The following is a 21,949-nucleotide window of genomic DNA, read 5'->3' on the forward strand; positions in this document are numbered from 1 at the left end:
TGGACAAGGAAGAAGCAATAGGGTGGGGCAGGCAGAATAGGGGACCAGAAAGCAGGTGGACAAAGTTTGCGTCTTACATTAAGTATCCTAGAAACAGATCCTGGAATGAGAATTCAATTCAGGAAATGGAAGAGAAGCAGGATAGGAAAGGAGAAGAGACCAAACAAATGTTCAACTGTGAGCAAAGTCCAGGTCTTAACTGATTACTTGGGAGCTCTGGAGTGTAAACCTCACTTGAGAGCAAGGGAGTTTGGCTTTCAAACTCCCACCCAACCATTCATTGGATGAAGGCAACCTCTGGGAGACCTATACTCCCACGATTTCTAACTCTCAGCATTGCTTGTAAAAGAAGAATTGCTAGTTCCTGTCCTCTCAAGAAAAGTGCCTGTGGGAACTGTTAGAGACAAAGGACACAGAAGCTGGGCACTAGCGATAATAGAAATAGGAAACAAGATCTGAGGGTGTCTAGGTGGCGCACCAACAGTGTCCACTACAGTTTGGAACTCCAGCTTGATGTTTCCTACTTTTGAGAACTTTTGAAATATTTTGATCTCACATGCCTATGTCCTTTTTGGTTATTGAAAGGATTAAATGAGGTAAATTTAAGTGGGAGGATTGAATTAGGGGAATTTCTCTCCCCCTTCTAGTTTTGGAGTTGGAGGGAAGAAACAGGATGCAAAATAAAATACATTTTAGCAATTAAAATTAGTGACATTGAAGAAACTCATAGGCTCATAGGTGATAGTCATAGGAGTAAGGTTAGCAGCTTTAAATGGATAGTTTTGCTGAAACTATTGGGGTGAATAGAATATGAAGGACTTAAAGCAACATGAATCTCGCTGGGATGGATTTCTAGAATCTAATTAGTATGTTTCTACAACCTTGAGTAGTAATATTCAACACCTTAGCAGTAGCCAGAAGAAAAAAAGAGAGAGAGAGAGAAAGGGAGCAGGTGGTGACAGATTCAAAGTTGGATTGTAATGGAATGTAGTGAGTTGCTGGTCAGGAGCTGAGGTCTTGAAGTTAGTGATGGAATCATGGAAACCAAGAGCAGCAGGTTAAGGTCAGAGTAAGGAATGAGGACATGAACGACCAAGACAACGCTGTAAGTTAAGCGATGATTTCAGATTTGGTAAAATTGGAAATAGAACAGTCCCATGTGGTGATTAAGATGGGTGTGTGGCCTTGCTTATGTAAGGCAGAGGCAAACGAGGAATATAGGTCCCTGGAACAGATGAGGTGAACATAAGCTGAGATGTTCACAGGTCCTCAACATGGGTCATGAAGTCCCTAAGAATGTCAGCAGTGGAGGGAGAAGATGGCAAAGTTTTCAGTGAGTAGTAAAGCAATTAAATAAATTCGTTGGTTAATTGTGATAGAGATGATATGGTATGGGAAAGTGGGATGTGTGAATTATGAATTTATGCTGTGAATGTTTTAAAATAAGTGAGTATAACCTCAGAGAAAGTTTTCTTTCTTACTTAAATCTCCACTTTAATTTTCTCAGGTATCTCAAGCAGTAACTCTTCTGTCATCTTTAATCAGTTCCTTTCAATGAAGCCTTTCCCTTTGTTTTTCAAATAGGATCAGATCTCTCTCATTTGAAAAACAAAAAAAACAACCCCCCCTCAAAAAACAGTGTCTTATTTCTCTGCGCATGTTTATTTCTCAACTTCTTAGAATAGAGACGTTCTGTTCCTTCCAGAATTGTAAAATTTATCCATAGCCAAATTCAGAGACTTTTTTTTTTTTTAGATTTCACACCATTTGCCTTCTCTTTGACATATTTCTCCATTGATTATCCATTCAAGAATTTATTTTCTCTGTTACCTTCTCTGAGTTCTTTTTGCTCTCTCTCACCCCCTACATATATCTCCTCTGCACTTCTCTCTCTTCATGTATGTCTTTGTAGGCCATTCCCTCTCTTGATATATTTATCCTTCAAAACACATTTTCATGTTTTTTTTTTTACATTAATCACTGCATTGCATCCAAAATCTTATCTTCATTCCTTTACTTATATTTCCATTTTTCTTTAGAAAATCTTTGTTTGAATGTCCACTGTCACAGAAATTCAACATATCCTCCTACCTTTAGTCTTCTGACTTCTTTTCCTAACCATGGTATGTCTTTTTGTCCTGACAAGATTGAAACTTACTTTAGATTTTCTGTAGTTTTTCATCTGTCACTAACTCCTGTCATCTCTTGTCTCCAGATGTCTCTTAGATTTCCCATCTCTTTCCATTGCAACTGTGAGCTCAGCACAGACTCAGCTGGAGGATCTCATTAAATATTTTTGATTTCCTAATTTTGAGCACACCAAAACAAAATTTACATTTTAATCCGCAAAACAAGGAACCGTTGAAATATGTAGCAGTAATTCAAATATTATTTACCTCCATACCCTCACTTCTTCTTAAAAATATTTCTTAAATATTAATTAAGTCACATGGATAGATATTTTTTCAGGATTTATAGTTAAGAATTGATACACCTTTTTAAATGCTATGCTGATTTTCAGGTAATGTTTATTGAAACATTAGTTTCCAGGTAATATTACATAGACATTTAGGTGTCAAAATTCATATCATATGAATAAAGTACAGCGTTTTCATATTCCGTTTGAAGTTAAAACATGTCAGGTAACATTGCCAAAGTAAAAGGTGAACAATGATGGAGTAAATTAGCTGAATCCAAGATATAAATGTGTCTTGAAAAGTGTGCATGAAGCCTATTCTAAACAATGGAGACTTGAAGTCTTTTAAAATGTATCCAAATGCAAAATAGAAAGCATGTATGAATTTACTTCAGCTTGAAAAATTAGTTTCTTCCTTCTGTTGACTTTTTTGTAAGGCAGTGCTTCCTTTTAAAAAAATTGAAATGTAATAATTTTTTATGGTAAAAACTGACTTTCTATAGAAGTCACAGTATGTCACCTCGTATAATACCAAAAAAGTTTGTTAATTTCACATAGTGTATGATTTCTAAGTGAAGCACAAATACTCTTTTTTTTTAAGACACCAGGATGTACATTGTTTTGTTAACCTGGCTTTTTATTTTTGTGATCCTAAATAACTTGCTGAAAAGTGTTTCTTTCCATAGGATTCAGCTTAATATGGGATCTTGGCATTCAACAGCTACATATTGTCAAGTGGTCTTTGATTGATTATATATATATATGCTTTTAGAATATGCTTAACAATATACAGAAGTTCTTGAATGATAGTTTAACATATTTTGAGATAGCAAGAGTATAGCATAGCTTAACACCATATCCTAAAGTATGCTTTTATCTTAAGGCAAGATAACACATATAAAAAACAAGTAGATTTAAATTTAGTTTCAGTTGAAATAATGGTGGAATCAGGGTGTTAGTATGTAATATTAAGATACCGTGATGGTCAAATAACTCAGAAACACCACAATCATGCCCCAAATTATAGGCAGTTTTCTCTTCAGGTCTCTAATAAGAGAGGCATATAAACAAATTATAATAACGAAAAAAAGAAAGCGTCACACTATTTTTCACAAGGAATTTTCTCAAAAATTCTGCAAACACCCTTGTTTTAAAGCTAGTTAGGACCGGGTGATGGGTATTAAGGAGGGCACATGTGGTGATGAGCACTGGGTGTTATACACACCTAATGAATTGTTGAACACTACATCAAAAACTAATGATGTACTATATGTTGGCTAATTGAACAACAACAACAAAAGAAGTAAAAAAAAAAAAAAGTTAAAAGAAAAAAAAGCTAGTTAGGTTTTGCTTACCTAATCTTTTACCATTGCTTCGTCTTCATTCCTTAACCTCTAAACATGAATCTTGGATCTTATCCTCCCTGCTAAAAGCAGGGAAGAAGGGCTGGAAGTAATCAAGATGCCTTGGGCTATCATTGTAGCTCTGTGGCTGATGGAGGAGAAAGAGAGGCCAGAAACGTCATGCCAACTCCCTCTACAGGAGGGATCTTCTGGTCCAGACCAAAGCCATGTTGAATGGAAACCAGAAATAGCCACACACAAATGTATCAACTTACCCTGATTTTTTAAGGGATCTGACCAATAAAACTGTGGTGAAAGGGTAAAAGAGAAGTTTGAAAGCTTTCTTTCTCATGTACCTATGGAAATTGTCTCAGTATCTTTTCATGTGGAATATCCAGGGTAGGTTGGATATGACTGATGTATCAGACAGGTTAGAGGTCATGAAACAAATTGGAAATTTCTGTGTAATATTTTAAGAATTCTAAATCAGCTTATGATTAGGAGTCTAGCCTCTAGGAATCTAGGTATTAAATATTTCATAGGAAAAAATTTGTATTATAGGGACACACCAAATATTATATATTTCGGATAACCAAAAATGAATAAATATAACCCTTTACTCAGGAAAAACATTGTGAAACATGTAAATAGCAAAGTAATATCATACATGTACATATACATTTATTAAAATGAAAGGATGTGCAATGAGGCAGGAAGTTAATTAAATAACTAAATATAATACAAGCTGTAAACATAATATGCTATAGCATTACAGATGCATAATATATTTTTCTTTGTGAAGAATTTTTCTTGATACTTCTCCAGTATTGGCTGGGCATACACGTAATAATTGTTTCACTCAACATTGCAAACTAGGGAATCAAGAAGGAATCTGATGTAAGAATAACAGAAACCAGAGCAAGACCTGTAGAATAAATGATAAATATTATTTTAAGCTTAAACAGAAAAAGAGAACAACCCAGATGGCCCATATCTTTATTTTGGCTCAAAAGAAGAGTTCATTCCTGAATTGTTTATAGAAATGACAACTTCTTTCACCATCACACATTTTCGGTGTTGAAGCCTGTACTTTTGTGGCTTAGAGACTTACGGCTAGCAACTTTCAAGTATTTCTATTGGCATTTTTTTTTTTTAGGTAATTCTTTATTGGCCCATTTTCCTCTACCATTAAACAGTGAGTTTCATGAGGGTCACTAAGGCCACTTCATTTGGTGTCATCCGCTGCTAGCACTTAATAGGTACCTAATTAATTTGTCAAGTGACTACATGACTGCAGTAAGAGAATACATTTGAGAATCATCCACCAAACCACAGACAAAAAAGAAAAAAGAGAAGTAGTGTTCAAGGTTATACTGTCTCTAGACTCTTCCTTTTGGCAAATGTTCTGCTATCTGTGCCTGAGTTCTTTTTATATCACAGGAACCTCTTAGCAGTAGTAACACATTCTGGACTTGAAAAGTGATTTGGGATTGGCATGTAATGCTTTCTCAAAACAAAACTGCACATTAAATGAAGAAAAAAGAAATGTGAAGAAGCCCTCACAGGAATAGAGAAGGTTTTACTTTACACCGTTTCCTCCTAGGGGATGAAGGATGTCAATTCATGTATTCATGAAATGTATTCAAAGTTTCATGTTATTTGCATGTAGCCTAAAGATGGAGACTTTGACACACTGGCTTACAAAGTATGAGTTTTAAGTAATTCTGATGAAACTGCTAACATTGAAAGTTACAAGCAGTTTTTGTCAAATAAAAGCTCATGCTCACATAAAGGTTAGCTGCTATTGTTAATTTGTAGGGTTTTTTGTTTTGTTCCTTTTTGGGTTTTTTATTCTTTCTGCTGATAAAGTAATACACTGTTGACCTCCCAGTGTGGCAGAGGGAATAACATTCTTGATTCTCTTCTCAATCAAGGCATTTACCTATAAAAGAATTACATGATCTTCATTTTTGTGCCAGCATGGAAACTTTTGGTTATCTCATCTTTCTTTAGCATATCTGATAAAGTATATAAAGCATGCTCTCTTACAAGTGTGTAAGAATAGGAAGAAATGGTGAGTTTATTGTAAAAATTGCAACCCAGATCTATGTTCAAAGGAGATAGTTTAGCAGTCAAAAAAAGAATCTTAAATTCAAAGAAAATGATTGCTTCAAATTAGTTGCTTTTCATTATTGTTCTTATAGCTAAAGGAATCACATTTAAACCTATTCCTTTTATAATAACTTGGACTTATTCTCTTCTTTCTACCTCACACTTTTTACCCTTCCCCACCAAAGCCAAAGCTTTGTTTTCATGTTAGCTTTATTTCTCAAAAAAAAAAAAAAAATTAAAATTATACAAGGGCATTTGTAATATTTTCTATATTTTTGAGCTTTAACTAATTTTGAGAGAAAAAGATTTGTTTTCCTTTCTAAGTGTACCTGTAAGTAAAGTAATTATGGTATCAGTACAATGGTCATATGATAAACTCAATACACTTTTGGGCACTTTGGGAATTCCAATGCTACCAAATGGAATATTTTACCTATTATTCAAATGTCAATAATTAATTAGATGCTAATATTGGAACATAATATGTATTCATTGCACATTTTCCTGCCAAGAACTTCTGAGTGTCTCATTAAGACAGTATGGATATTGGTGTTATGATGATTTCTGACATTATTCTTATAATTCTTCAAACCACTTCTGAATGTCCCTTTTTAAATTTAGTGATTTTAAATTATGTAACCGCAAGCCTCTGTAATTATGGGAATTTACAGTTTAGAACAAATTACTCTCCCGAAAAACTTCAATGATACAACACAGCATTTGATTTTTATGATTCTGAAAATTTCTAGGTCTGGAATAAACTTGAGAAGTATTTTCAGTGCTAGATTAACCAAGCTGATACTGTAAAGGCACTTTCCTTCACTATATCACACAACTCAACAACCATTTCACTACAGCGAATTTTGAACTCAAATGGGAACAACATCAATCTGTAATGCTGTCACTGAATCTTAATTTCCATGGGGTTTCAAAAACCAGACACAAGGCTTTTCATTTCTTCCCTTCGTGAAAAATCACATTTAGATACAAAGAATCTATGTTCATTAAAGTTATCTCAAGTACATTTATGTAAATTACTATCTTAAATTATTCATAAGTTTCTCCCTGCAGTTTTATAAGCTTAGTGTTCTTTCTCTACATTTAGTTATAATCCCTAAAGGTTCCCAAGGTGCTAATTCTAGTCAATTCTTTAGTTTTTTTATTTTTTATTTTTTTAAAGATTTTATTTATTTATTTGACAGAGAGAGACAGCCAGCGAGAGAGGGAACACAAGCAGGGGGAGTGGGAGAGGAAGAAGCAGGCTCATAGTGGAGGAGCCTGATGTGGGGCTCGATCCCATAATGCCGGGATCACACCCTGAGCCGAAGGCAGACGCCTAACCGCTGTGCCACCCAGGCGCCCCAATCAATTCTTTATTTTTAATTTCAGTTTAAGGAGCAAATAAACTACTCCTTTCCTGACATTCATAAGATGTTGCTTAATTTTAGTAGGTATATAGAATCTTTTAGTTTTATTAGGTTGATAAATTATTTAGCTGTAAAAGTGATTCCCGCAGTCAGATTTGGCTTCATATATAATGATGATTTATCAAATCACTACGGAAAACTTGGGTAAAATCTGTATTCAAAACAATTTTATTTTGAATAATTTTAATTCTTAAATTTATTATCATTCATCCAAGACTCCTGCATGGAAGTATTGCAGATTTAAAATAAACAGAGACTACTTGAGAAAAAAAGAACAAGAGAGGCTTATTCCTCAATACTAAGACCTTTTTCATGGCATGTTTAAGTATGAAGATCTTTGTTCTATTCCTTATACCTAGGGAAAAATAACTTTTGGTATAAGATTATTATATTGCTGTATTATATTTATATTTGGTGAGACAACATAGAGCATACACCACAGGCCTGGGTTAAGAAAGCCTGAGTGAAGTTCCTGGCTTGGACCCTTCCTTATCATCTGTGCGATTGGGGATCATTAACTTCCTGAGCCACAGTTTCCATACCTGTGAGAATTAGAGCTTCAATATGTAAATGGCTGATTTGCCCTGCTCACTCAAAATAGTATTTTTATTATTCACTTAGTGCATTTGAAAGCAGATTATTATTAAATAAAAGGTATATTGTACATATTTCCTTTCATATTTGAAGTCTGGAGTATGTTAAAGTAGGTGACAAGAATCAGACTGAATAAATAAGCACCTGTCTGTCCTGGCTCCCACAATGCCTTCTTCAGTGTCACATCCCTTGCCATTTTAACACAGTGACTGATTAGCCATTTTAGGCACATTATTAATGCTGAAATTTTTCCTTAAAAAGTTAAATGGGTCAACAAATTTGGCCTCTTAGTTATCTAATTTATTTTTTAATATAATGAGACTCCCCATTAAAATTTTAAAAATTCTTAACTTTAATGCAAGCATAGATTTTTTTTTTCATACCTGTATCAACTTAGATCTAACCAATAAAATATTAGTTGGATTTCTCACTACAAAGATTTCCCTTTCTGATTTATAGAGCTTGTGAATATGAACGAAAGCTTCTTCAGGATTAATATACTTGGAATTCTAGCCACACCTCCTTTTCATCTGGTTGTAAAAGTCCAACACATTTATTTTATATAGCATTTTCAGGAAAAAAAAATCAACTTTTAAAATAAATCAAAATAATATGCATAAAGGGAATACATGTATTTTTACATAGTTTAAGTATCTTTTTTATGGATAAATAGTAAGTTCATTAAGTGGATACTAAATATGAATGCACATCTTTGATTTGATTTTTCTATATGCAATCTCATTTTCTCATGTATGATCACTCATATATGTATTCTAATATGCACAGAATACTACCCGTTTTTGCCTGAATGAATCAATGATTGCCATATTTTTCTAAATTCTAATCATTGTTATTTTCTGACAGTTGAATAAAAACTTCAGTGGACATAACTTCAGAAGAGTGAATCCTATTTATCTGAAAACTTGCATTTTGTATTGTAATATAAATTTGAAATATAAATATTACATATGCTGAATGAATGAGTGAAAAAAAAGCACAGATAATCTGCCTTCTGTTTTTCTACATTTAGTTTTTTTGACTTGTTTTATTTCAGCATGCTCTGGATTTTCTTCCTGTATTTCATTTCCTTCCATATTCCATTTTGCATTATGAGATTACTAAAATAGGAATGTCTGCTTTTGTATGAACCCATGTTTTATGATCGCTTCACAGGATAACTTACAAAATTCAAATTAGAATAGTTACATTTAGCAGTGTACTTGGACAGAATTGAAATTATAGTGCATTCATGTATGCATTAATAAATTAAATATTTATCCACCACTAATTTTTATTTTCAAAGTTTCCTAATTTCCTAGTGCTGTAGGTGTCCTAGTAAATGAAAAGGAGAAAAGATTACTGTCCTCCTTGAGCTTATTGTCCAGTGGAGGCAAAAGACATTAGTAAAAAATAACACCGTAAAGAAATATAAGAAATGTAACACTATAAATTTGCCACTCTAATCCATGCAGAGTATGTGGTCCAGTAATCAGAACACAGAAGAATTTTTGAGGGAAATGATGTTTGAAATAAGAACAAGAGCAAATTAGTCAAACAGGTTGGAGAAGAGCATTTCAGACAGGGAGTAGCATGAGCAAAGTATTTTGGAGGAATTTAGAATCCATCCTTGTGATTTCTATGCATAGCTAAACATTTTTTACAATAAGAAATTATTTTTTTGTAAACACAAACACACGTGTATTGATTTCTAAAATGTATTATTTTTGTTCTATTGGTATGGATGTTTCTGCTTTATTATTAATAATATGTGTTTTTATGTTTATTTGCATATTACTCTAAATCAACAATTTCATTTCAGCTATTTGTTCTGGACTGAATGGGGACAGATGCCCTGCATTGGAAAGGCTCGCTTAGATGGCTCAGAGAAGGTTATCCTTGTAAGCATGGGAATAGCATGGCCAAATGGTATCTCCATTGACTATGAGGTGTGTTGGATTTTTACGTATTTAAAGTGCATTAACTGCCAACTTGCATTAATCCACTCATACTGTTCTCTTATTTTTTTAATAAACCACTTAGTCCAAAACAGCTTGTAATATTACTTTTCAACCGATCTTTAGGAACACAAATTGTACTGGTGTGATGCTCGTACAGATAAAATAGAAAGAATCGACCTTGAGACTGGAGGGAATCGTGAGATGGTGCTGTCAGGGAGCAATGTGGATATGTTTTCAGTTGCGGTCTTTGGGGCTTACATCTACTGGTCTGACAGGTAATTTATTTTTTCATAGTATTTGAGTCTCAAAATGTTATTTCAGTGCCAGTTGCTTTACCCTTGTAGGATTAGCCAGTTCTTAGCAAGGTCACAAAAAGGATCTCACAAAGCCATGTGATTTCCACAGAAAGTCAGGCACTCTTGCTATTCCAAGCTCAAGCATTTCAGTGTCACAGACTAAAGTTGGTTTCTTTCCCCTTCTGCTTGGCCATCTGTTATCTTCAGTTTAAATAACTGACTTAATGTGAATTACTTAAAGATTGTTGATCATGTATGTTCAACTTCTTGTCAGAGCACATGCCAACGGGTCCATCAGAAGAGGCCACAAGAATGATGCTACAGAAACCATAACCATGAGAACAGGTCTTGGAGTCAACCTGAAGGAGGTTAAAATCTTTAACCGAGTAAGAGAGAAAGGTCAGCACTCTTATATAATGGATACATCTTATGTTATTCCTCTCTTATTTTTTAAACATTTATCGGACTTAAGTTAGGGATTCTTATATAAATCCAAAACCTCAAAATTCTATCTTTTACATCTAATTTCCTACAAAAATCATACAGTAGCCTAATGAAATGCATATATAATAGTTCATACATGCATGTTTTTGCCTAGAACAGTGTATTTGTATGGACATGTTACATACCTGACATGTCTTCAGTATAGGCTTGAGCAAAGTAATATAGAATATCTTGATATATATACATATTCAACAAAAAATACAAAGCACAATTAGGATATTAGAGAATAAAAAGTAGCTACAAATACGTGTTTGGGTTTTTTATATTTTGATATATAAAGTGATTATGGCTTCATAAGTTTGCTATTGGTGTGAAATATTTCGGAAGTCATTACTTCCTTAAAATTTGTATTTTGAAACTGATAAGATGGTGGTTTGGATATTTCTTTTAATTTACCTCAATTAAATTAAATGTCTATTTTATGTCATTAAATATCCATATTAATGTTCATTAAAATAAATTGTAGTTAATTTTCTTGATATCAAAGATAGGTATAATAATTTTGGAGCTGATGATGGATTCATGGAGGAAAATTAGCCTGATGGAGAAATCTTAATAGTATATTACATCTTCACTCAAAAACTGAAGCAAAAACTTATGCTTAATACACTTAGGAGGTTCAGTGCATTGTAGCTGTAAATTTCTTTGATAGCTTTCATATTTCATAGACAAGATTTTAAAGCAGTGCACTGTTTGTTGGTGAATTCACTTCATGTTTTGAGAGAATTGTTACTTGTGCCAAAGATTATAATACATAAAACTTATTGCAATTTCAGCGTCAAGTTTCAAAAAAGTGTTATACACTTAACTGGCTGATTGAGGAAAATTTTTAATGCTTTTATTTGAACGGTATTTGGAGCAGAAGAATGTGATCTTTGAAATGAGAAATCCAAGATTTTAAACTGGTATGAAAAAAAATCAGTACTAGAAAGTATGTGATTTTTTTTATTGACCAGTATTAAGAATTAAAAGACAGGCTATTCAACATTATTTTTTAAAATATTTCTGTAAGAAAAAATTATTTGAAAGACAAAAGAAAAACACAAATATATATATTTGTGTATATATGTATCTTTTTTTCCTCTTTAGGGACCAATGTTTGTGCCAAAGACAATGGTGGATGTCAGCAACTCTGTCTTTATCGAGGAAATTCTCGGAGAACTTGCACTTGTGCCCACGGATATTTGGCAGAGGATGGAGTTACTTGCCTAAGGCATGAAGGCTATTTGCTGTATTCAGGGAGAACAATATTAAAAAGTATACATCTTTCTGATGAAACCAATTTAAATTCACCGATAAGGCCATATGAGAACCCACATTATTTCAAGAATGTCATAGCCTTGGCTTTTGACTATAATCAAAGAAGAAAAGGTACCAACCGAATCTTTTACAGTGATGCACACTTTGGAAATATACAGCTTATTAAAGATAACTGGGAAGACAGACAAGTAATCGTTGAGAGTAAGTACAATAATTTTTAAAAAATAATTTGGTAAAAATGAGTATCATTTGCACTAGCAGAGAAATTGGGGTGGTAATTGCATGTAGCAATTACATTTTTTTGAGTTTGTATTCAAGAAAAATGCACCTATATTATCTGATCCACCAAAAGTCAAAGCAATTACCTCTTAGCATGTACAGTATGTATATTTTGATTATTAGTTTCTAATCATGGAACTTTCAATATATTCCTCATGCAACCTCTTTTCTCTCCATGTGATTTTCATATATCCCTCACTTTTCCAATTTAATTATGCTTGAGGTCAGTCCTTTTCATTACTTTTTAAATTGCAAATTAGTTTATTAAATTAACTGTAAAGTATTCAAGTAACATGGATTTAAAAATGAAATTTCTGCCTCATCACTGCAACATCAATTCCATATACTTACCCATAGCTGACAGCTGTCATGCCTTCAGAATTTTTTTCATGTACCTGTGTATGTCATTTGTAATTACAAAATTGAATGATCCTATATACATTATTGAGCTGCTTTTTTTTTAAACTCTCAAATATCTTGAAAAGCATTTATTTCAGTATATGAGGCTCTATCTCATTCTTTAGAAAGCCTACTCCTATTCTGTACTAAAATTTATTTGACCTTTTTCTTCTGATAAGCATTTAAGCTGTTTCTGGTATTTTATCATTACCTACAATGTTACAATGAACATTTGTGCATATAAATATGCTTAATCACACATGTGAGTATTTCTTTAGCATAGAATCATAGAAATAGAATTGCAAAGTCAATTGGTGTTTATTTTATTTTTTATAGCTGGACAAATTTCTGTCCAAAAAGACCATATCAGTTTATATTTTCATCAACTGAGTGTGAAAAGGTTTATTGTCCCATACTTTTTCCAACAATAAATTCATAATTTATTGGCTATGACTATCTAATTTGTAAAAAATGTCAACTTATATTAATATACTTGATAACTAGTGAGATCCAGCACCTACTGCGTGTTTACTTATATAAATGTAAATATAAACATGGTCAAACTTTTTATTGCACATAGCAACCCCATGCTATGCCTGCCATTCTTGTGGGCCAGTATTTGCATATTCAAAACTTACTTAGTTTTTCCAAATTAGTTCAAACATACACCTGTATAAATATACATTCTCATTTCTTTATTCTCTAAGTATACTTATTGATAATTTCGTACCAATTGTAATTTCCAGAACATGGCAACATGCCATTTTGGCTTGTGTGTGTGTGTGTGTGTGTGTGTGAGAGAGAGGGAGAGAGAGAGGGAGAGAAACAACCCAACTGTAACTGTACTGCTCATAGAGTTCAGACACATTTGACTTTTATTGGTTCAATACATATCTGTGAAGTTTAGATTATAATACTGTGGTCCTCCAGTTTTTCTAGACTGATAGAATTTAGAGTTGGAAGTGCTTACATTGTACCCACAATGGAGGCCACTGACCTGAGTTGAGGAAACTTAAAGGATCAATAGGAGTCTACTAGTTGATTGGGCCAGATAGGGGAGGAGAAGAGGAAGAAGGATAATTCTAGACCTGTGGTCTTCAAGTTTGGTTTCCTGGGGTTCCCTGTCGTGTGTTCAAGGAGTCTAAGAGTTATTTTTATGATAATACTAGAGAATTACCTTTTCCATGGTATTGAGATTTGCATTGGTGGTGTAAATGCAATGGTGACTAAACTGCTGGCAACTTAGTGCTAATCAAGGCAATGGCAACAAACTGTACTAGTAGTCTTATTGTATTTTTCACTGCTGGTTAACAGCTGGGAAAGAAAGAGCCAGTTTCACTTAAAGAACGTCCTTGAAGAGAGTAAAACATTTTTATTTTATTAAATCTTGATCCTTCAGTACACATCTCTTTAATATTCTGTGTGATGAAATACACATAAGGCACTTTTGCTGCATTCTGAAGTGCAGTGGTTGCCTGAAGGAAACCAAGTGTTTGTGCGATTATTTGGGTTCATACTTCTTTTATGGAACGCCGTAAGAATGAAGAACAGACAGCCTATGGTTATTCAGACCTAGGTATGTGGCAGACATTTTCTAAAGAATGAGTACAATGAGTCTGTCGCTACAAAGAAAATAACTTACAATATCTGCTGCAAATAATAGAAATCAAGCTTTCAAGTAAAAATTAGAATTCTGGAAGACTTGTATCAAGCACAGTGAGCTTGATAACCTCCCAATGCTTAAAGGCTTTTCTGATGAGATGGGTGGTGATATTACTGAAGTGATTTGGGGGGTGGGGTATTGCATAATGAAATGTGTCAACAGATATGCATAACTTAGGGAACCAATATTTTGCAAATGACATGATAAAATCATGCATGGGTAAATGATCCGTTCAAAGTGTAGGATAGACCAATGAATTTTAATGTAATAGGGTATAAAAAGTTCACCACTGCGGTTTCTGATTCTACACTGAAGCTAACCTTTAAGTAACTACTGCTTGTTTGTGTTAGTATAGTGTGAAAGAATGTCCAGAATTATGTGAAAAGTCTACTAAAACACTCCTCTCTCTTCCAACTTCATAGCTATGTGAGGCTGGGTTTCTTCACATACTTCAATTAAAACAACATTACAGGTAGGAAGAAGAAGTAGATGTTTGAATCCTGCTCTCTTCTAGTAATCCAGACACTAAACAGATTTGTAAAATTATAAAACAATATTCTCTTCTCACTTAAAACAACACAGATATTTTCTTAGAAGATGCTAGTTATATTAATATGCAATCAATTCATTTTTATTTTAAAAGAGATTAATATATATTTAAAACAACGTTTTTAGTTTAGACTTATAATATGGTGAATAGCAATTCACACAAAATTTCTCTCAAGCTCTCAACAGTTTTTAAGAGAGTAAAAGTTCTCAAATCAAGAAGTTTCCAAACTACTCTCCTAGACTCAAGGCTCAGAAAATTTTTGGTACAAAGACATGAAAAAGAGGGTAGACAGAGTCATATATCATTTGGTATGATTAGAATGTGGGTTATGTGGCCTGAATTGGTGTGAGATGAAGCTGGAGTTCTAGGGAGGGCTCCAATAATAAAAGATATGATCTGCCAAGATAAGAAGTGTTTAAAAAAAGATTTTATTGATAAGTTTATATACCATATACAATTCACCCATTAAAAGTGTACAACTTAATAGTTTTTGGTATATTACATTATTAATTTTTTTTAAATTACGTAGTATGTACAATGCATAAAACATAATACACATACAATAATTAAAATTCATCATTTTAACTATTTTTAATTGTGCAATGCAGTGACATTAATTCCATTCATAATATTGTACAATCATCACAACTATTTCCAAAACATTTTTATCACTTCCAATAAAATTCTGTTTAAGCAATTATTCTCCATCTCCCCTCCCCACAGCCCCTGGTAAGCTTTGATGTGCTTTCTTTCTCTATGACTTTGCCTATTTTATATATTGCATGTAAGTGTAATCATCCAGTATTTGACCTTTCGTGTGTGGCTTATTTCACTTAGCATATTTTCAAGGTTCATTCATGTTGTAGCACATATCAAAAGTTCATTTCCTACCCTCACCCCAAAAAAAGTTCATTCCCCTTTTTGTGGCTGAATAAGGTTCTTTTGTATGTATATACCACATTTTTTTTATCCATTTATCTGTTTATGGACACTTGGTTTCTTTTTACTTTTTGACTGTTGTAAAAGTGCTACAATGAACATTGGTGTACTAATATCCAGGATAAGTAGTTTTGGCTTTATTTAGTAGGTTAAGGGAAAATACGACTATTAGAAGGTACACATATGCTAGGATTTTTGTTTTATAATGATCACTCTGGCTGTGTAGTGTTCAGTGAAGTTTAAAGGTCGTGTCTGAAGGCAGAGTTGACTTAGAGGGTTGTTGCATTATTACAGATCCTGTTTCCACAGTGGTAAATTAAACTGAAAGCATATTAATTAAAGTTTACGTACAACCAAACCATTCTAATCCTCCCTGCTAAAATCAAAGCAATTAAAACCAATAACACTTCAGTGGATGTATGTGTTAACTCACATGGAAGAGGTGAAATATGATAGCTAAGAGTTGGGAATCAGTCAAGTTCGGACTCAAATCCCACTTTGCTACTTATTTCCTGTGTGATACTGTCAATTTCCTCACCTACAAGATGAGAAATGAACTCATATTTTTTTGTGTGAAGATTTTATGAGAAAAGGTATGCAAAGAACATAAAAATAAGCATAATTTTATTTAACTTAAAATTTTATATTACTGTATTTGTGACACATTTGTGGATTATTTAGGATAATTATCCCCTAAATTATTTTTAGAATATGTGTTAGAGTTGCTAAACAATCAGAAATAATTATAATAATTATAGATGTGGTAGTATATTAAGGTCAGAATAGAATTTAAAAATTAATTAAGATTAGTTTCAAGTGATAATTTACATAAACTTTGCTAAATACTCTCCTTATGCCACCCACCCCTCCAAGAAGTTGCTAATTTATTTAACCATTGTAATCTTCTCTTGAAGTTTTGTAGGAGAATTTACAGTTTGATTTGCCAGACCAAATAATAAGAACAACAAACAAAGTAAAACAATCCTCCCTCCCAAAAAAATGAGTTACTGGCATACAAATAAATACAAATAAAATGTAAAATTCCTTTTTGTCTTGGTATCCATATTAATGGATTTCATCTCATTACATATTTTACCACTTACCAACAAATTAATTCATGGAAATGTGATTAAGTATTTAAAGATACCAAGGAGATACCATAGAGCTGCAGGTGCTGTGCAGGAAGGGCCAGGCTGAGGGTGCTTACCCTTCTCAGTTGTTGCTCTGTCTCTCTGTGGGGTGAACGGGGCTCGGAGCTTTGGCCTAGCCCTCTTGTGGGTAGGTTACTGCAAGGAAGGCAGGACCTGCAGCATTCCCTGGCCTGGTTACTGCTCAGTCTGTCTACTGGGTGGGCAGGGCTCAGGACACCTAACCAGGCCCATTACAACTTGACTGCTGTGCAGAAAGGGCATGGCTGGGGCACTTGTCTGGTTCCATTGTAGCTTAGACAATGAACAGGAAAGGGAAGGCTCAGGGTCCTCACCCTGTCCTTGCATCTTGTCTCCTTAGCTGAGGAAAGAGGGCAAGATTCAAGAATCTCATCCCTCCCAGTTGTGGCTTGGTCTCTGCATGGCGTTAATTGGCATGGGAGCTTGCCCAGACTGGTTATACCACTGGGTAGGCAGAGAATGCCCTATAGTGCTCGCACACCAGAGGGAGAGCACCAAACATGGTGCCTATCAGTTCTGTCACCAGCAGATTGGGATGAAATTTCAAAAGTGGCATCTGTCAGGGCTTCTGTCCCTAGAGAAAGCCTACAGATTTCTGTCTCTCCAACTGCCACTTTACAAAATTGGTAAGTGGGTCTCTCTCACTTATAGTCTAGAAAATTTTCAATCTGTTGCTTTTGCCCAGGATCTCAGCGTGAGTGGGTTTTCTTGCAACCCCTTTAAGAGTTGGATCTCCATTCCCTGTAATTCTATAATTCTCCTGGTCTTAATCCCCATTCGTTTTTAAAACCAGACATTTTGGGGGCCCATCTTTCTGGTGACAGCCCCCAGGGTCAGAATTCCTGATGAAGGACATAATTTCTTTACTCCTTGGGGGAGTATTTTGTATTTTGGGAATCACCATTGTGATTGTGAGGTCACCACTGCTGGGCTAGGGTCCTAGGGGAGGCGTTATCCCTGCCTCTCTTACTCTTCTCAATGCATCTCTTTTTTGTGGAGGTGCTTGTTCATCTAGTTCTAAGGTCCTTTTCAGAGAAAAACGGTTTCATATATAGTTGTAAATTTGTTGTGTCCCTGGGAGGAGGTAAGTTCAGGGTTTTCTTACACTACCATTTTAAACCCTCTTCCTTCATAATGCTTTTACATATTTTTTTTTCAAGACTACTGGTGGCAGTATGCCTTTCTTTTAAATTATATTGTACTGGAAATATCTTTTTCTTTTTCTTTTCCTTTAAATGGGCTAGTTCCATATGCTTTTATGAGTGCCTAAAAATTCATTTATGTTAATTTTTCTGTTTGCAATTCCAAAGGTAAAAATGTCAGCTTTTAAAGTGTATTTATTTTTAATTTGCTTGGTATATATCTTAAAGGCATTCTCAAAATGTGAGAATCTTAGCTACTCAATTTTTTTCAGATTTTATAAAATAAGGAAATACTTTCAGACATATTTATTAGGTAATACAATTTTCAGATTACCTATTTAGATAATTACAAATATTGGAAAGACATAAAGGAGTACTGCTTTATTATACATTGAAATTATTAAGATTAAAAAAAAAGGTAAGAATAGAGGATGAACATCGTGCATAGGGAGTCAGCAAGTGGTGAGGCAGGGGATAATGTTTATGCTCCAATGGAAGAGACAAGATAGTATCATCATCAAATTATGGAAAGCAGAATCCGGAGTAAGTCATGTTTAGTACAGAAGGAAAGAGAACATAGGATTTCCTCCTCATTAAGTTGTAGGCTGTGTGCTCAGTATGACTTACATGAATTCATAGTTTCTTCAAATATTGGAGTCTCTCCAAGAAGATGGCCTGTGTCAAGTTGGGGAGGAGACAGTTTTTCCTGTACCCTTTTGGGTTTTGGTCAATGAAATGTGAGTTAAACTGATAGAAAACAGCTTATCAGAAAAGGCACACAAAATGTTTAATGTTAATTTTTTTCCGTACATGGAGGCCTTCATAGAAAAGAAGTGATAGACCAATTTAACAGAGGGTGATCAACTGCAGAGATGTAGCTAAACAAAAGTAAAAACAAACAAACAAAAAAGAGTTTTGTTTTCTAGAGGAAGTAAATAGGGGAAGAGAAGTATATGGGGAAACTAATGGAAGATAATGGTTGTTTAGTAAGATGTTGTTAGTGTAGACTCATTTTAGTGCTATGTCCAACTCCTGTGATACTTCTCTCCCTGGTATCCCTAGAGAGGGGACACCTTCACAAGGGAAAATTTATGTCCTATTGTTATGTACATAGGGGCAGGGTAGAGAGGATTTCGTCCATCTGCTATTTCTCAGTTGTTTTCAGCTTACAGTAATCCTTATGTCATACTAGCATATTTTGGGATGGCGTATTCTGATCCCCTTCATAAGCATGATGGTCCTAAAGTCTCTTAACCTATAATATCAATCAAGACCAGATCCCTCCAGGGCATTGACATACCTGAACAAGAGATATTGAAACCACAGGTAGAAGTTACTTAATATGAGGAGCAGAAAAATTCATGAGGAACATTATGTTAGAGAAAGAAAAAAAAAAAAAAGGAATTCTGAGTCATATGTAGAACATTCTACTGAAGTTCTGTAGGGTCCATATGAGGTGTGGTTCAGGTCTTGGAGGCAGATAATTGACAAGGAGAACTCAGGAGTGTTCGGTTATCAGTATTAGGATTATTCATAGGTTCAGAGCTTCCCAATTCTTCATGAATGTGTCAGAATAGCTGACAGTGATAGACGGAGTAGAAGGCAATGTGGTCAAATACTAACATTTTTATGTTGAGAATCAGTCTTAAGACAGGAGCTGAAAAGTTTTCTGCGAAGGTACTCAGGCTCAGGGGATTGCCCTAGTAGACCATGTTAGGTGGTCTGACAAGGATTCCGTTTGCAGGATCAGAAACTGCTGGAGCATGTCAATGTGGCAGAGTTAGGGCCTTTGCTTATTATAAAACTTGAGCTTTGAAACATATGGTGGGCTCTCAAGTTGTTATAGTTAATGAGTCTGATTAGGATTGGAGGAAAGGAATGAGAAGAAACTGTCAAGTTGATGCATCTGCCGTAGAATAGAGCACTTAGAAGATACTAGGTGGACTTGGGAAATGGATAGTGATTCACATTTGAATTAACATCCTGGTATTGGATCACTACCAAGTTAAGTCTCAGTAGTGAGGGTGGGGGTGGTGAGATTTATAATCCCTGGTCAAATTCATTTCTCTATGAAATGTCAGTTTAAACTTAATTACATATATTTCTTTTTTAATCCCTAGTCTAGGAGTTGAGAGATTGATGTATATCAACTAGTTTTGTTTGCATAACAAACCACCCCAGAATTCAGTGTCTTAAAATAGCAACTGCTTATTTATCCCACTATTCTATGGGCTGGCTGGTGGTTCTTCTGGTCTGTGTCAGTTCTTCAGATCTCTGGCCAGTTTCAGATCAGATGGCAGCAGGATGATCTAGAATGGCCTCCGTCATATGTCTGGCAGTTGGCATGTTATATTCCGGGTTACTAGGCCATGTGTGAGTCTCTCATCCAACAGGCTAGCTTGGGAGGGTCACATCGTTCTCAGAAATGAGAATATGCAAACATTTTATAAGCCATATGTACTCATATCTCATTGGTCAAGGAAAATCACATGGCCAAGTCCAGATTTAGGGAATGGAGAAATAGACTCTCACTGATGGGTGGAACTACAAAGTGACTACACACATAAATGAAGGGGGAGAATTTGCAACTTCTATAATCAATACGGTTGTGTAAGTGATCTCCAGAAGCTCCTAATTAATACAATGAAATTTGGCCTGGCTTTTTAAAACTCTTTTCTGTTTTATTTGTTATATAATGTTTCTTGACAACCAATAGTGGACTATGCAAATAATATCTAGCTTTATCCATGAACTAGAAATCAATCTATCTTTGGTGGTGAAGAAATAAAATGAGACAGAAAAGAGTTATCTAGTTGGGAAAAGATATAACAAAACTATGGGTTAGTGCATTTAATGACATTGAATTGATTCTGTTGACTTCAAGAGTATAAACTTTTTTAGATTTAGCTCAAATAATGCTGAATTTTTCTTACAAGTCCCCTGTGACTAGTTGCTATTAAGCCACTTTAATTGCCCCACATCTCTGTGTAAGGTATATGACTGAAAAACTTCTTTTTTTTTTTTTTTTTTTGTACTTTTGACTTGAATGAGAAAGTTGTAAATGGCAACTAAGGGGGAAAATCTGTGATGTAATGTTAGAAGAGGCATTTTTCATAGGAAGAAATAAAAGAAAGTATACATATTAGAACTTTTTTTTCCTTTTGAGAGATTTGTGGCATGAATTCAGCAGATGAATCAATGTACCGTGAAATATGAATAAGTCTTTGTGGGGCTGTTGATGAATTCAGAATTCCTAGGAAAGCAATAGAGCACCTGCGGAAATAGGCAAGGGCACAAGTGAATCCAGGGTTCCTCTTGAAAGATGATTATAATTTGTAGGAGTGAAGTTGCCTGTAATTGTTTGAAAGGGAAGACATTTCAATTTCGTGTACCCATTAAGGTGTTCTCAGTTTTTTTTTTTTTTTGTCTTATAATACAAAAATAAGCAAAGTTTACCAGAAATCGAGTATTATTTGCATATTCAACTTGCTATTCTGAGCTTTTTAGTATAGCATATCTGGTTAAAAATGTTGAGAGAGTGTTAAAAGAATTTATACTGAAACAAACCATTACGTGAATCTAAGTTTCTTAGGGAAGAAATTCATGCACAGATTTTTTTTTCGTAATTGAATTTTAATTATATAGCTTTAAAAACAACGTAAGTAAAAATACATAAATTGCAAAAATTTTTGTACTTAGCCTTATTTGCAACACCTACTATAACATAGTATATGGCTTAGATTATCACTCTTGCAGAATAGCAGACTCAATAATACTTCATGCCATATTCAAATGAATGCTGCTGTTGCAAACCTCATTAACTTTTTAAGGTTTCTACAAAGTGGAATTTGCAATGTGTAGTTCTATGTTTACTGACATGTTGATAAAGCTAAGTGTT

The 21,949-nt window shown here is 34.3% G+C and overlaps 1 protein-coding gene across 1 annotated transcript in view; it reads left to right on the forward strand.

Moving 5' to 3' along the window:
• The window catches only part of LRP1B (LDL receptor related protein 1B), a 1,456,161-nt gene that overhangs the window by 1,020,291 nt on the left and 413,921 nt on the right, over nucleotides 1–21,949 (forward strand). Inside the window, exons 37-40 of the mRNA XM_008695867.2 lie at nucleotides 9,712–9,838; nucleotides 9,974–10,125; nucleotides 10,421–10,545; nucleotides 11,740–12,111. Of these exons, the coding sequence (XP_008694089.2) occupies nucleotides 9,712–9,838; nucleotides 9,974–10,125; nucleotides 10,421–10,545; nucleotides 11,740–12,111 (776 nt within the window). The remainder of the gene's footprint in view (nucleotides 1–9,711; nucleotides 9,839–9,973; nucleotides 10,126–10,420; nucleotides 10,546–11,739; nucleotides 12,112–21,949) is intronic.

This window comes from Ursus maritimus, unplaced genomic scaffold (assembly GCF_017311325.1).
Source record: "Ursus maritimus isolate PB19 unplaced genomic scaffold, ASM1731132v1 scaffold_1, whole genome shotgun sequence".
In the NCBI taxonomy this organism is placed as follows: Eukaryota; Metazoa; Chordata; class Mammalia; order Carnivora; family Ursidae; genus Ursus; species Ursus maritimus.